Source organism: Lethenteron reissneri, chromosome 19 (genome assembly GCF_015708825.2).
Source record: "Lethenteron reissneri isolate LAM-NWPU_2019-01 chromosome 19, ASM1570882v1, whole genome shotgun sequence".
Lineage (NCBI taxonomy): Eukaryota > Metazoa > Chordata > Hyperoartia > Petromyzontiformes > Petromyzontidae > Lethenteron > Lethenteron reissneri.
The window spans coordinates 10,494,872-10,508,361 of NC_083797.1; the positions used below are offsets into that span (position 1 = coordinate 10,494,872).

Genomic DNA, 13,490 nt, shown 5'->3' on the forward strand with positions numbered 1-13,490 from the left:
GTCCATCCTATGTGTTGGTGAATTTTTTTATATTTTAGTCAGGAAATGGCAGGAAATTCATTTGTAATTAAGATGTTTTTTTCTGGGGGAGGACCCGCAGACCCCCTGGAAGATTTGGCCCCCCCCAATGTTGACTCCATGGCTACGGCCTTGGTCTGAACCTACCTCTTTCCTTTGTCCTTTTTTTTAAGTAGATGTATGCCTACACTTTACCATTGTGATTCAACTGTTCCATTGATTAATCTTATGAATCATAACCCATTAACCTATCTTCATCCATTCACACGTGGGCACTGCCTAAGTGCAGGACATAGTGCCGAGAGCCCATTGGAGTTATTTCTCACAGGCATTTAGTCATCTGACAATAAACACTCAATATTGTGCCCACAAGACTATCCATTGGTTTACCCATTTCCGGTCTGCTGTGGTGATTGGCTGACCTTTGGGAATGATTGGCAGCCAAGATCGATGGATTCTCACTGGGGAATGTAGCTAAAAGTTTCTTTAATGTCGATCCATTTGGCTCGCTCGATGTTAATGGGGCCAGGGTTAAATGAGCTGAAAGTAAATATTCTGAAATGGATATGTAAATAAGCAGTGATTTTTTTCGGTTTAATTTGTACATTGTTGGCAAAGCCTGAAAGTTAATTCAAAATCACATGACAAATGGCAGCTTGCAATTAGAATTAGCATTTTTGTTTTGAGTCAACAAACAATGTTCCTCATCACTTGTAATCAGAATCATACTTAAGCTGCTTTATATAAATTGGATGTTACAAAACAAAGTTAATTTTAAGTTGTATTCTAAAATAACAATAATAAATTACAGTCACTTCATGTGAATACTATCATGTAAAAATAATAATGAACCTCTATCAATTGATTGCATTTCTGTACATTCTTTTGGAAATGTGAAGAGGTGATCACTGGGGAAATATTCTGCAAAATAGCGGCTCGGTACAGCAAAGCGAGAGTCGAAGTCCTCAGCATGTTGCACTTTGGGAAAGCATCATTAAGTAGCTGTCACTGCTATCGACGGGAGGAAAGCAAAGCCCTGCCACAATCGATCATTTAGAGAGCCTTTTGTAGACATGCTTGGTGCGGAAGGCCTTGCCTATGTGCTCTCTGTTCAAGTTTCACCTTTCCGCTTAACCTCATTTTAAATGGTTTACTCTTTTTTTAAGTATTCATATGTTTATCAGCACACTAAGCTGAGAATTGTGTTTTTTAATGTACATGTAATATGTATACCATATGTTATTAGGGTGCTCTATTTCACAGTGCAGAAGCCACTGCACATATTACTATGCCAGGAACGAACGAACGGCACGTTATCGTACTCTTCAGGAGGGTCAGACCCCTGTCCCTCCTCTGGTAATTTAACATCATTGTAGTAAAACGTCTTGAAGCTGGACTCGAGTAAGCCAGAATTCAGAGGGTTTGCGGGAAAGTTTTAACTGAAGTGAACGAGTATGGAAATTGACCAAACAACCCTCAGACTAGTTGAGGTGGTCGGCAATGCTCTTGCAAACTACAGTGAAGTGTAAGATGCTGCCACTGGCCATTGCAATAAATACAATTGACGTGCGTTTGTGAGCTGACAAAAAACCACGTGCTTATCTGTCGTGTGGAATGAATAGAAATTGAACACAAGCTGAAGAAGTGAACTTGGCCAATGTTGTCGATGCTGCTCACCTTGCCATCGTTTCCTTGAGAACTCATGCTATGATGTGGTGGTGGTGGTTGGTAGAGCTATGACTAAAGCAACCACTTTTAATCTCGTGTCTGTGGTGTCACCTCTGCTCTTGTAATTCATTACATCAGGGGTCGTACAATTATAAACGAGTCCCTTTATCCACCATGCCTAGATGACTTCCGTGTGTCATTTAGCAAATTCACACGACGAGACCAAGATTGTTAGGCGAAAACATACGATTAAAAACATAATATGTTATGACCGGTACCATTGAGAAAGATAGTTTATGGTAGACTCTAATGTCCTGAATGGAGTCACTCTGTTGAGAAAGCATACATGACTCGGACATATGTTGGGTCTGAAATCTATCAGCATGTGTTGGCAGTTATTCCTCGGTATTAGTGGGTGCAGCAGTTTTTCTGGCACAGTCCAGCATGGCCCTGTATGACCTGGGGATCTAGTGTCTTTGAGGGGCTGTAACAATACAGGGTTGGAATGGGGTTGTTCTCTTGACATCTCTGCATCGCACCTGTCGGAAGGGCCTTATCCAAAAGAAGGCACATCCCGTGTGCAATGCTTGCGATGGCTTGTGCTGCTGTTTTCCCCGCTGGCCCTCGAAGCTTCTTGTCTGCGTGGCTTATATTTTCTGGACAGCGTTTCCCCCACTTGGGATCTTCCGAGCCACCCCACCTCTTAACAGCACACTTGGTGTCAAGCAGTTCTTTTTTCATATTGGGCATGTTGTATTGTGTAATCAGGCTAATATACATTTTAAGTACTCTCACTGGGCAGGGAACAAAAACATATTTCAGTATAATAATACGAAAATGGTTTTACACCCAAACATTTCCTATTTTCAGTTTTGAGTCAGTGGTGGAAATTCCACATTCGTATGATATATGTCGGACTCTTCTCAAAAATAGATATATATATATTTTCCTTTCTCTTACATTTAGAACTTTTGCTGGTGTCCCATTTCACAAAATACTGTTTTACTCTTTGGAACTCTCAGCTTCAGTTTCTGAACAAGCTAACCTCCTATGCCTTGCAATTTACTGTTCCAGGAATCATGCCTAAATGCATTACACTGTTAAAATTTGATTAATATTGTAATTTGTTCAAATGCACCATTCAAATATATGCATATGGCTAACAACACTAAATCACACATTTCAACATGTAGAATCCATCATCGTGGTGCAGCTGTATTCTGAAGCCAATGTAAAAATGCTCTGAAATTGCATGAAAATGTGGTCCTTTATAAATGTAACGTTTTTATATGGTAGCCCAATGTAACTACACAGTGTAAAACAAAATCCGTTGACAGTCAAAAAATGTTCTTGGAATTGTGGGCAGTGAAGCTGCAACATTTTATGATACGTGTAATTGAATGTAATTGGTAGTTGTAATAATGTATCTAAAAGGGGTTGTTTACATTATCAGCTGTGTACACAACCCAAAGTAGTACTTTGGGCCAACATCTCTCCATGCACCTGTGCTTTGGCTGCTATAATGAGGCCACCTCCAGCTCGCTTGGCACAATATTCAGGTGTTCTGAATAATGAAGTGCTTCACAGGTTAAGAGATTAATTTCCAGTATATGCCAATGCTTGAACTTTTCTCGTATCTGCCAAGTAGGCCATTATCATAAAATGTGTAATGTCTTCTCACTGCAAAGCAAGTCAAAATGTGGCAGGCATACACATGTACATGTTACATTTACAACATTTATCATTTGAGTTTCATAAGTTTTGGCTATAATGTAATGGTTCCTTTTCATTGTAATAATTAATAACATTGGTCTTGCTTGTAACGGGTGTACCTTTGTTTTTAGCAGTGTAGTTTGCTGCCATTTAGTGACATCTATCCGTTTTATTTCAGTTGTTTCTATGATGGCATGGTTATTTTCGTTAATTCGGTTGATTAAACCAGAGCACACCAGGTACTATTAAAATATGGATATAGTCGCTCCAGTTAATACACATTTTTTTTCTGTTTAAGTTAATTATTTTTATCACAATGTGATCAACTATTAGAAACAATTTATTTTATTTTATTTATAACTGCTATATGCTGCTCAGTACTGACATACCGATGGCCATACATTTATTGCACAGTAGTGAAATGTGAAATAGTTTTCCAGCTTTAGCAGGATGTATTTCCTACAACTTAGCCCCATACCTTTGTACAAACACATGTTTAGCCAAAGGCAAGATTATTGCAGGGGCAGGAAGTTCCCTTTGTAGCAGGTTGTCTTTTAATATTTGCATTTGCAATGGATTTCTTACTCTTTGTTTTTTTCGGTAAAGTCATGTTTTGCGGTTCCACCTGAAGACGGAAGCTTGTGTTGCCTCCGAAACGTCGTGATTTAATTAATTTTCTTTTTTACCTACGTGACTTTACCGAAGAAACCAAAGAGTATGGACCCTTGCAGTCACGAAAACTTCAAATCTAGAATGTATTTCTTGCCCCAGTAAGATGATGTTTTGTTTTACTTTGGCAGCATTTTTTACAATGTTTTTCATGTAACGTTATGAGTAAATGTGTACTGGTGTGTATATCAAGCTGATACCCCGATGAGTTGCCTAACTTAAACTCAACAACAATGCAGTGTGAATAGGTAATAAAGATAGAAAATATATTTCAATGCAGATGTATAAACCTACAGGTTGTATTCACATTTTTTAATTCATTCTTTCATAAAAGCGAGATGTAAATTTTAAAGAAAATGTGACCACAGGTGGCCATATGGAATGCCATTTTCAACGGAAGCATTTCTGCAAAGTAGAGATGCCAACGGAGGGAGGCACAACTGGCTCACCTTGCATGCTGTGAGACAAGACGCGCGCAGGTGTTTATTGCACATCGTGATTTGCTCGTGCCTGTGATAACCTGACTGGCACAGCACCTGGTAGTCATTTATTTGCTGGCAAAGTTGTGTTGCAGATGTTTGGCACGGCAGGGCCACTGGTGATTAAGAGGAAAGGTGTTTGCCTCGCTCACCGAACGTGGTAGAGCACCTTGCTATTGCTTCAGCAATTCATGAATCGGATATTCCAAGCCTAATTTTTTTTTTCCCTTATTTGTTGTTGCAAGTGAATAGCTAAATATTTTAACACTCAATTCCCAAACCATACCTTTGAAAATTACTCAATGGTTTCCTGACATTTGTCTTATGGCCTGCAGAATAAAATAAATAATACTGTGGATTCTGCCCATGATTCTCAGAAGAGATGGTGATTTCATGTTGGATTTGTTTCTAGTAGTAGCTAAATCCTTCTGGGGTGTAAATTAACATTCGATATTGTGAATTGATTTTCATTTAAATTAAGTTAGAGATCACATTTAAACATTTTTCTTGGTTTCACATCTCTAAAAAGTGGCATTTCAGGGTATTTATTTCAAAAATAATATAAAATATTGTCCATGATTTTATTGCATTGTTGAAACTATGATGGTTGACAAGGTAGTGTTTAAATATTAGGCAGGTTATTATTCAGACTTTATATGTATGTGGAATCACTGTAATCCATTTCTGGAAGAAGAAGAAAACATATTTCAGACTTGACCTGAATAAGGGGCCCCGTTATTGGACTGGATATAGTCCCGGTGGAGCTCTCTAATTGTGATGATACCAGCTGGCACCTCGATAGGCCACTGTGTCTGCGTAAAATGAAAAATGATGGGCGCATTGCATGCTTAATAATGGCCCTAGAAATGCCTCTGCTTCAATCCTAGTGGGAATCTGCATAGCAAACTACATGAATAATTCAGGGGCTTGGAAAGCCCTTGAACATTATTGCAGCATAGCAAAGCAATCATTGTATGGCTGCTGTGCTCCTGGGCTTAAGAGAATAGAGGGAAACATGCATTCTGCAACGGCTAACAATTCGAAATCTTATAACATATATACAATGTTAACATTCCCCTGGTCTCAGTAGGGTCTCGGAATGAGAAATCACATTCACTCTTACAACCAATTTCCCACTGTTGTTTGCTTCTTTGGCTGAACTAACATATTGCCTTTTCTATAAATCATTCCTTGTCCTTCGTGGATCTCGCATTAATAAACTATTGCATTTTTGACCTTACACTTTTATCTGAAGTAATAAGGTACTTTTCAACTACGTACAGTAATGCCTCGACATCTGAAAGTAGAATTCGCGAATGTAGATCCTATGTTTATATGGGGGGAGGGAGTGGGGTTAAGTTATTGTTTCTGACTGAGCATCCAGGAGAAAATGAAAATGTTTCATAACATGAATCCTCTGCTGTACACGTAAATAACATCCAGTGTACAAGAATACAAACTAAATAAAACATCAATACATTTTACTGTAAATTTGCAAGTTTTATTTACCTTTGCAGATAGGGGGTGTAATGATGATGGCGATTGTGTTGTTGGAGAGGAAGTCGAAGTGATGACTCATTTAATTGCAGCCAATAGTAGATGCACAATCACCAACAACTCTCCGTTTCTAGCTAAACTCATCACTTTGTTCTGCCTTTACTCTTGCTCTCGCGTCTTGCACTCACTCGACGTTTAAAACCCTGTGATCGAAAAAAAACCCACTACAAACAAGACAGAAATGGCACAAAAGGCAAGGGGGGCACTCGCCGTTAGATGGTATCACTGGTAAGATGGCTTGGGTTCGCACACCCGGGAGCCCACAGTCTTCTACAGCTATAAAAGTACCCCTCCGCCATCATGCCATGTTGCCAACTCACGAACAGTCTAAGGAAAAGGGTGCAAAACCGAAACTAGTATGCAAATATGAAATCGCGAATCATAAAATTTGGCCAAATAAAAATTTTCGAATGAGGACGTTTTACTGTACATGTTAAATTTATTTAATGCTTATTATAATGCCATTTGAATAAATTGTGGGTAGAATTGTTTTTATTTGTACCATGATACCAGTACCTAATGGCTTACTCTTGTGCTTGACTTCACGGGATCATTAACAGTTACTTGTGAAGCTGGGGGGGGGGGGGGGTGGTGGCGAATTTTTACGGCTAATGCATCCGCAGTAATAACACGGGCGGCTGCTGGATTCGAACCATGAACCTCTTAAACAAGCGACAGTCGCGCTCGGCCTGGGCCATGGTCACCACCCCTCAATGTATGTATAAAAAATTAGGAGAGAATTATTAGCAAAACCAGGAGAAAAGTTTCGATTTAAAGCTTTCGTGACTGCAGGGATTCATCTTCTTGGTTCTTTCGGTAAAGTCACGTAGAAGGGAATCAGACGCTGATTCAGCGTCTGATTCGGACGCTGTCGCCTCGACAGACCTGGTTTTCACCTGAGGACGGCTGCTTGAGTTGTGGCCGAAACGTCGTGAGAATTGTTTTATTATGTTTTATTTTTATTATTTTATTACTTTCCTTCTACGTGACTTTACCGAAAGAACCAAGAACAGGAGAAAAGTGCCAGAGACGTTTTATTCGTTGTGAAGCTCTTCAAGGAGGTCTGAGTGGTCAGTGGTCTTGGAGTGCCACGATGGAGACAGAGCTGTGAACCATGAGGGCTCTTCATTAACCACACAGAGGATGGCACTCTCAGTCGAATAGCCTTGGTGTAATATACGAGTGGATTGGTCTAGATGTTCAAATACCATTACAATTACCACCATCTCATCACAAGAGTATTAATTAGAGCATTTTAATGAATGCTCAATGCATGTAGGTATGACATTTGTATTCATATTCACGGAATAGATGTGGTTATTGCAAAAGGAAGTAAAAAAGACAGACTTTTTCCTGTGTTATGATTGGCACTATTAAATGAATCAGTTTTAATTCAACTACTCAATAAAAAAATGCAGTGTTTTGATGAAGCAGCTGAGCTCTTGATATCACTCTTGAAATGAGTCATTGTTTGAGGTCAACGAGTACATGGAGGATGTTATTTTTCAAAACTGGGTGCTTCGTTTTCACCTTGTCCAATGTTTCAATTACTTTTAACATTTTTCACTTTGGTCATTTTCTGCCAAGCGAATGTGGGATTTTAGATTGGGGGAATACACGAAGGCAAACTATTCGCCGAAGGAGCCTAATGACTTTTCCCTAGCAATTGTTAAGGTGTATTTGCCTCTCACATGCGCTCATATGCAGGCACCCATGCATCTACTGAATGTGTATGTTCTTTGAATATATCGGTTATTGGTCCTTCTAAAGTATTTGTATATCTTCACTATGGGAACCTCATTTGCCAGTAAAAATATGATAATTGTTTTTTTTTACCCTTCTATCTGGCAACAAAACTGACACCTTTTTACAAGGAGTCATGTTTGCATAGACCACAATACCTGCAGTCATAATACAAACAAAAGACATAACTCTGATAATGTGCACTGTCCTTGAAGTTGATTGGTCCACACCCGAGACAGCTTTCCTTAGAGCCTAGTCTCACATGGGTTGGACCAGATGATGCCAAAAGGCGCAGATAGAAGGGTAAAAACCAATTAACATATTTGTATATCCTCCAGCACCTTAAAATTGTTCTTTGGTTCTTTCGGTAAAAGAATAAAAGAATAATTCCTGCAGTCACGAAAGCTCCAAAGTTAACCTTAAAATTGGTGCATTTTTAAAAGAGGTAACTTAGTTTAAGGTGTGTTCAATTATGTGCTACGATAGTAATCTCTTTGGCATGATGTCAGCTTAACATCATGCTGGTCAGCGTCTAAGTGGATCTTTAATTACATTGATATAGACAATAATACAGCTCTGACTTTCCATGTTGCTTCCAGCAGACTGTTGTTGCCCAGAGCAACTGACCACAGCCGGTGTATTTTTTTACCGGCAGCATGTCAAAAGTGGCTTGATATCCACATATATGTAAATTGGCTTTTGGATGTGTATCTGCCAGGATAGATGGAATTAATCCATGTTTTGCATTGCGAGTGCCTTCTCTAAAATACAATATTTGCCTATACTAGACTGGGGCCATCCAAACCATAGCCCACATCATTTAATGTGGGCCATGGTGTCATCCAAGCCTATTGTTGAAAGAACTAGCCAAGGCTTTTATCACTGCTGAATGCAACTCCTTCCTGTCTCACCCTTTTATCCCTCGTGTGAATACACATCTCTCTTATCGCTTACATTTCTCTCCCGAATAGATATCTGTGCTATCCTTTTATCTTCTTAATACATTTACTGTATCTCTCATATCTTCTTAGTACAATTCTAAGTTCTTGTGTTGCGATCGAAACGTCTCTCTACGTGACTTTACCGAAAGAGCCAAAGAATATTATTTTAAATAGATCTTTCTTCTGAATACATTTCTCACCTGCCTCTCGTATACATCTCCAGACGACGTCGTTATTTTTCTCATTCATCTCTTTTTCATTTGTACATGATTTGTACGTGACCCACAGGTCTTATCATTTTAGTCAACCCAGCACTCATTGCAAAAATATTTAAATCCTCCTGTGATATACCATAATGAAGATGTGTAAATATCATCTCATATTGTCAATATTGAGACCTCCAAATCACCGTAATACTACTTTCCTATCTGTTCCGTTTGTGATCTTTATCTTTCACTCCACAAAATATTAGCAAGATGTTAATTTTCAGGGTTTGTATCTCCCTTGATTTGGTTGAATTGACATGGAATGACCCAATCGAATGTACTCAACCGTGAATGCTTTTTTTTACGGCCATGGCGTTTACAGAAAAAGTCGTCCCTAGCAGTGAGGAGGTGCAGCAGTCCGATGTGTCGTCCACTGGGAAAGGAGTGATTGACAAACACAAGCTGGGACCTCTCCTACTCGAGGTGAGCTCTTGTGATTACATGTTCCCATAACCTGTCAAGTAGTGCACTTTAATCGACACAAAAGCAGAATTTTTTATGCAATGAGCAAAAATATTTATTTTACTTTGGAAACGGTGCCCTCTTGATTGTGTTTTCATTATTTTTCCGATTTTGCCACACAGGCGCTTACATTTTTTTTAAACTGTGTCCAAGACAAATATGTTACCACGTTATGCGGCACAAATTTATTAACATTGACTTATTCATTAAACTGGACTCTGGTACACCGTGTTATTTGATATTGCTAATTTTATTTCTGGAAAATTGCCCCATCACTTTATATCCGAGGGCGAAGCCCCCATATCAAATGCTTTAAAATCATATTTGATTAATGGGTTAAACAAATCTTGTTTTGATTCGTATGCTATACCACTGCCTCCCCCCGTAGGCCCTGGATGGATTCTTCTTCGTGGTCAACCGGGAAGGCAACATTGTGTTTGTTTCGGAGAATGTAAGTCAATACTTGCACTACAATCAGGAGGAGCTCATGAACACCAGGGTCTACAACATCCTGCACCTGGGAGACCACTCGGAGTTCATCAGGAATCTTTTGCCCAAATCTCTAGGTGGGTGTCATTTACATTGGAGAAAGATAAATTAGTGCCTGACGCTTGTAACTGCCTTTGAATTGATCAGGATTCAGGAATATGGTTTGGTGTTAGTCACATCTTCATGGGGATGTGTTTATACTTTACGAATATAGACAATGTCACATTACACTAACTACTTAGATCGTAGCAGTGCATTTGAACACATTATGAAATACGAAGAAGAATGTTTATTTGAGAATTTATTCTAAATATATGTGAGGGTACCTGATATTAATTTCTCCATACCAAAGAGCCATGCTTATTGGCAAAGGTATCTTTAAAAAACATGGTTGCCGTTATTTAAATCATGCTTAATTATTGTAGGAATTCATTAAGGTGGGAAGTTACTTTTTTACGAATTTACTGCTGGCTGCTCAGGGCTTCTGATCCTCATTGATTGGTGCATCTCATTCCTGCGGGCTTTAGATAATCCCCGTTGGTGTACAGCATGTCAGGCTCTACATTGTAAAATCAACCAGGCATGACTAAGTTTGCTGGACATGCTGATGTTTCTCCAGTACTATATAGACAGCTAAAACATTGTGTTTCTTTGTATGTTGTTTAGCCCTGAGTGTCGGGGACAAACTTGCCTGTGAGACGAGAATAGTAGTGTTGGAAGCATTAAGTTCATCCAGGTTTGTTGCAAGTTGAAAACTAGGCCAGTTCCCAAGTTCTTTTGACGGCTCATTCCGTGAGGGCAATCGTCATGTCCTGGGCATGCAGGTTTGTGTGTATATTGCTAGCTTGTGTAATGTGAGACTTTTCCTTGGTTTTGCTATTGTGCCTCATGCACTTCCGCAATCCGTGCAGTTAGTGTGATGTAGATATGTCTGGGTTGCAATGGCAACTACAATGCCACACGTAAAAAAAATGCCCATAACGGTTTTATTATAGCTCATAATTGTGTTATCTATACAGTTCAAAGGAAATACACGAGTATTATTGTTCTTTTGATCATTTTGTAAAGTTTCATTTGTTTTGTACTCATACGTTTTAATTGCTTTGGTTTGTGTTTGTTTTTTACTACCAGTTCACTCACATCCCCCTACCCGTGCACACTTGTTTCCATTGTATTCTATTTTTGTTTTCAATTAGATGTTTTTGCTTACATGACACTATTATTGTTTAAAATTAGCGTTTTTCCTCATTCATTGGTGGAATGTTTACCACAGCGATATTTAATTTGCTGTGGATTCTATAAAAATACTATGAACGTTTTGACAGGTCTTCAGTGACATGATAAATATCCACCTTCACACGGGCCATGTGCCGTATGCTTTATTAGTTCCTGTTTACTCGTGCATTTCATAGCCCTGAAGACAGCATCGCAGCGTTGGCACCAGCAAGCACCTGTATTACCCTCTCTGGCTTGCCAAGTTTGGGCAATAAATTTGGTAGCCAATTTGATTTCCTAAAAAGAACACTGCGGCTAATTGCATCGTATTATAATCAGCATGTTTGTATTTTTGGCAGGCCTCCCATGTGATAAACTGGCATGCAAATGACTTATATCCTTTCCTTTAAACAATCCCATTAAATATTACCATATGAACTTTAATGGGTGGATGTGAAAGTGATGTTGAGAGTAGGAGACCAGAAATTGTGAACATTTTTAATTTTCACTGGCGCACACACACTTTTATGAGTTTTGCTAGAGTCAGTCCCTCATTTAGATGAGGTTTGTTGACAATGTGCTAAGCTCTGGCACAAATCGGCTCAACTCCTTCCGAGTCAGCTCAGTATTCTCAGGATTAAAATCAATTAGAGTAATTGCGCTGCAGAAGTTCCGGCCTAATAGATCCCATTGATAATTGGTTCTTTTGTACATAGAATGGTCATATCCATTGCAAGCTCCCCAACAATGTTTTGCTTTGCATATGTAAGTGGGTAGGAAGGGAGAGCGAGACTTCACTGGAGGCAACACGTTTATTATAACAATAATAAACCTTAACACGAAGGGGTAACAGCCCCTTCCACCCGATACTCTAAGGAGGTATATCCTCCGGCCTAACGTCCCCTAACACACTGGGGAGGCTAACTCCGACCCGACCCCAGCCAGGGTCCAAGTCTGTGTCTTCGGGCTCCTCTTCAGGGTGACGGCTCCAGGTCTTCAGGTGGCGGCTTCGGGTCTTCAAGTGTACCACAGCAGCCGGACCCATTCAGGGGTCCGGCTTATATAGTCTGTCCCGGCTTTCCCCACCCCGAGCCATCCCCTTGTTCTCAAACCTTCGAGAAGGACCTGGGCTGTGGACACGTCATCCCCCCAGCCCCCTCTAGGGGGTCCTGGGGTCCGTCCTCCGGTGACGAGCCCCCCCCCGTCCCCCCCCGGGTTCAACCTGAGTGCCACGGCCCAACTCGATCCGAGCATTCTTCCGCCCCCTGTTATCCCGGGGCTGGCACTCCATCTAGGGAGCAGTGGCATTCGTGAATCACACCCAGTAATGCCACCTCACATGTCCGTTGAATGAACAAAATGAACATTATAAAAGGTGCTGTCCATATTATAATGAGGTAAATTCCAGCACAGATGCACGTGCTTTTAGTACCATCAACCATGTCACCGTAATCATAGTTTCATTTCTCTTAATCACTTTTAACTGTATCACTTTGTTAAAACAATGCTCATCAGTCAACATTAGCTTTTACATTCAGGCATGGAGTCCAACATTTATGCATTTCAAATTTTTTAAATTGCACTTTTATGAAACTAGATATTTTTTTAGTACTCCATGAAACTAATTTTTCATCATCAACAGAGAGTTGTTATAGCGGTGAACAATTTAATACTGTTATCTTGAATTCAATAATTTTATTTTTCCTCAATTTTCATAACTTAATGGTCTAGCTTACCATATATACCAAGTGCAATTCACAGTAAAATGTGTTTTGTAACATTGTGATTTTTGTGGGTAATATTCAATGGCATCCAGCTGGATTGCGCATAGGTTATAATGTTCCGCTTGCAGATTACTCACCCTTCTTCACTCATCTGGTTCGATAAAATAGCTACCACTTTGTGGGAGGTCAGTACTTGGTGTCATGTGGATATACTCACCCCTGCAATGGAAATGTGGCTGCAAACTGCAGATGCGCGCCCACGCTTGTTTTTGTTCACAAAGCGAGGATCATGTACGTGAATAGGCAACTTTATATGAAGTTTGGTGCATAGGTGGCTTTTACATGTAATCAATTCATTTTATCAAACTAAACTACAAACGAAAATGTTAGTATTTTACCGAGTAAGGTCCACTGAGCTCTATTACTCTTTTTCAGAAGCGACCTGGCCACAAATGATAGCTCAGCGAAGTGGCGTATCATCACTTGGAAATTTATAGCAGCCAAATACTCCTAAACGCACATACATTGTTTGTTCTATCTATCAGA

General features: G+C 39.7%; 1 protein-coding gene across 7 annotated transcripts in view; it reads left to right on the plus strand.

Annotated features, from left to right (window-relative positions):
- LOC133344244 (nuclear receptor coactivator 1-like) overlaps positions 1-13,490 on the plus strand; it is a 98,595-nt gene that overhangs the window by 51,724 nt on the left and 33,381 nt on the right. For all 7 annotated transcript variants that reach the window (XM_061554312.1, XM_061554308.1, XM_061554311.1 and 4 more), the window contains 2 exons: positions 9,377-9,477; positions 9,905-10,082. In XM_061554312.1, coding sequence (XP_061410296.1) covers positions 9,377-9,477; positions 9,905-10,082 — 279 coding nt within the window. The remainder of the gene's footprint in view (positions 1-9,376; positions 9,478-9,904; positions 10,083-13,490) is intronic.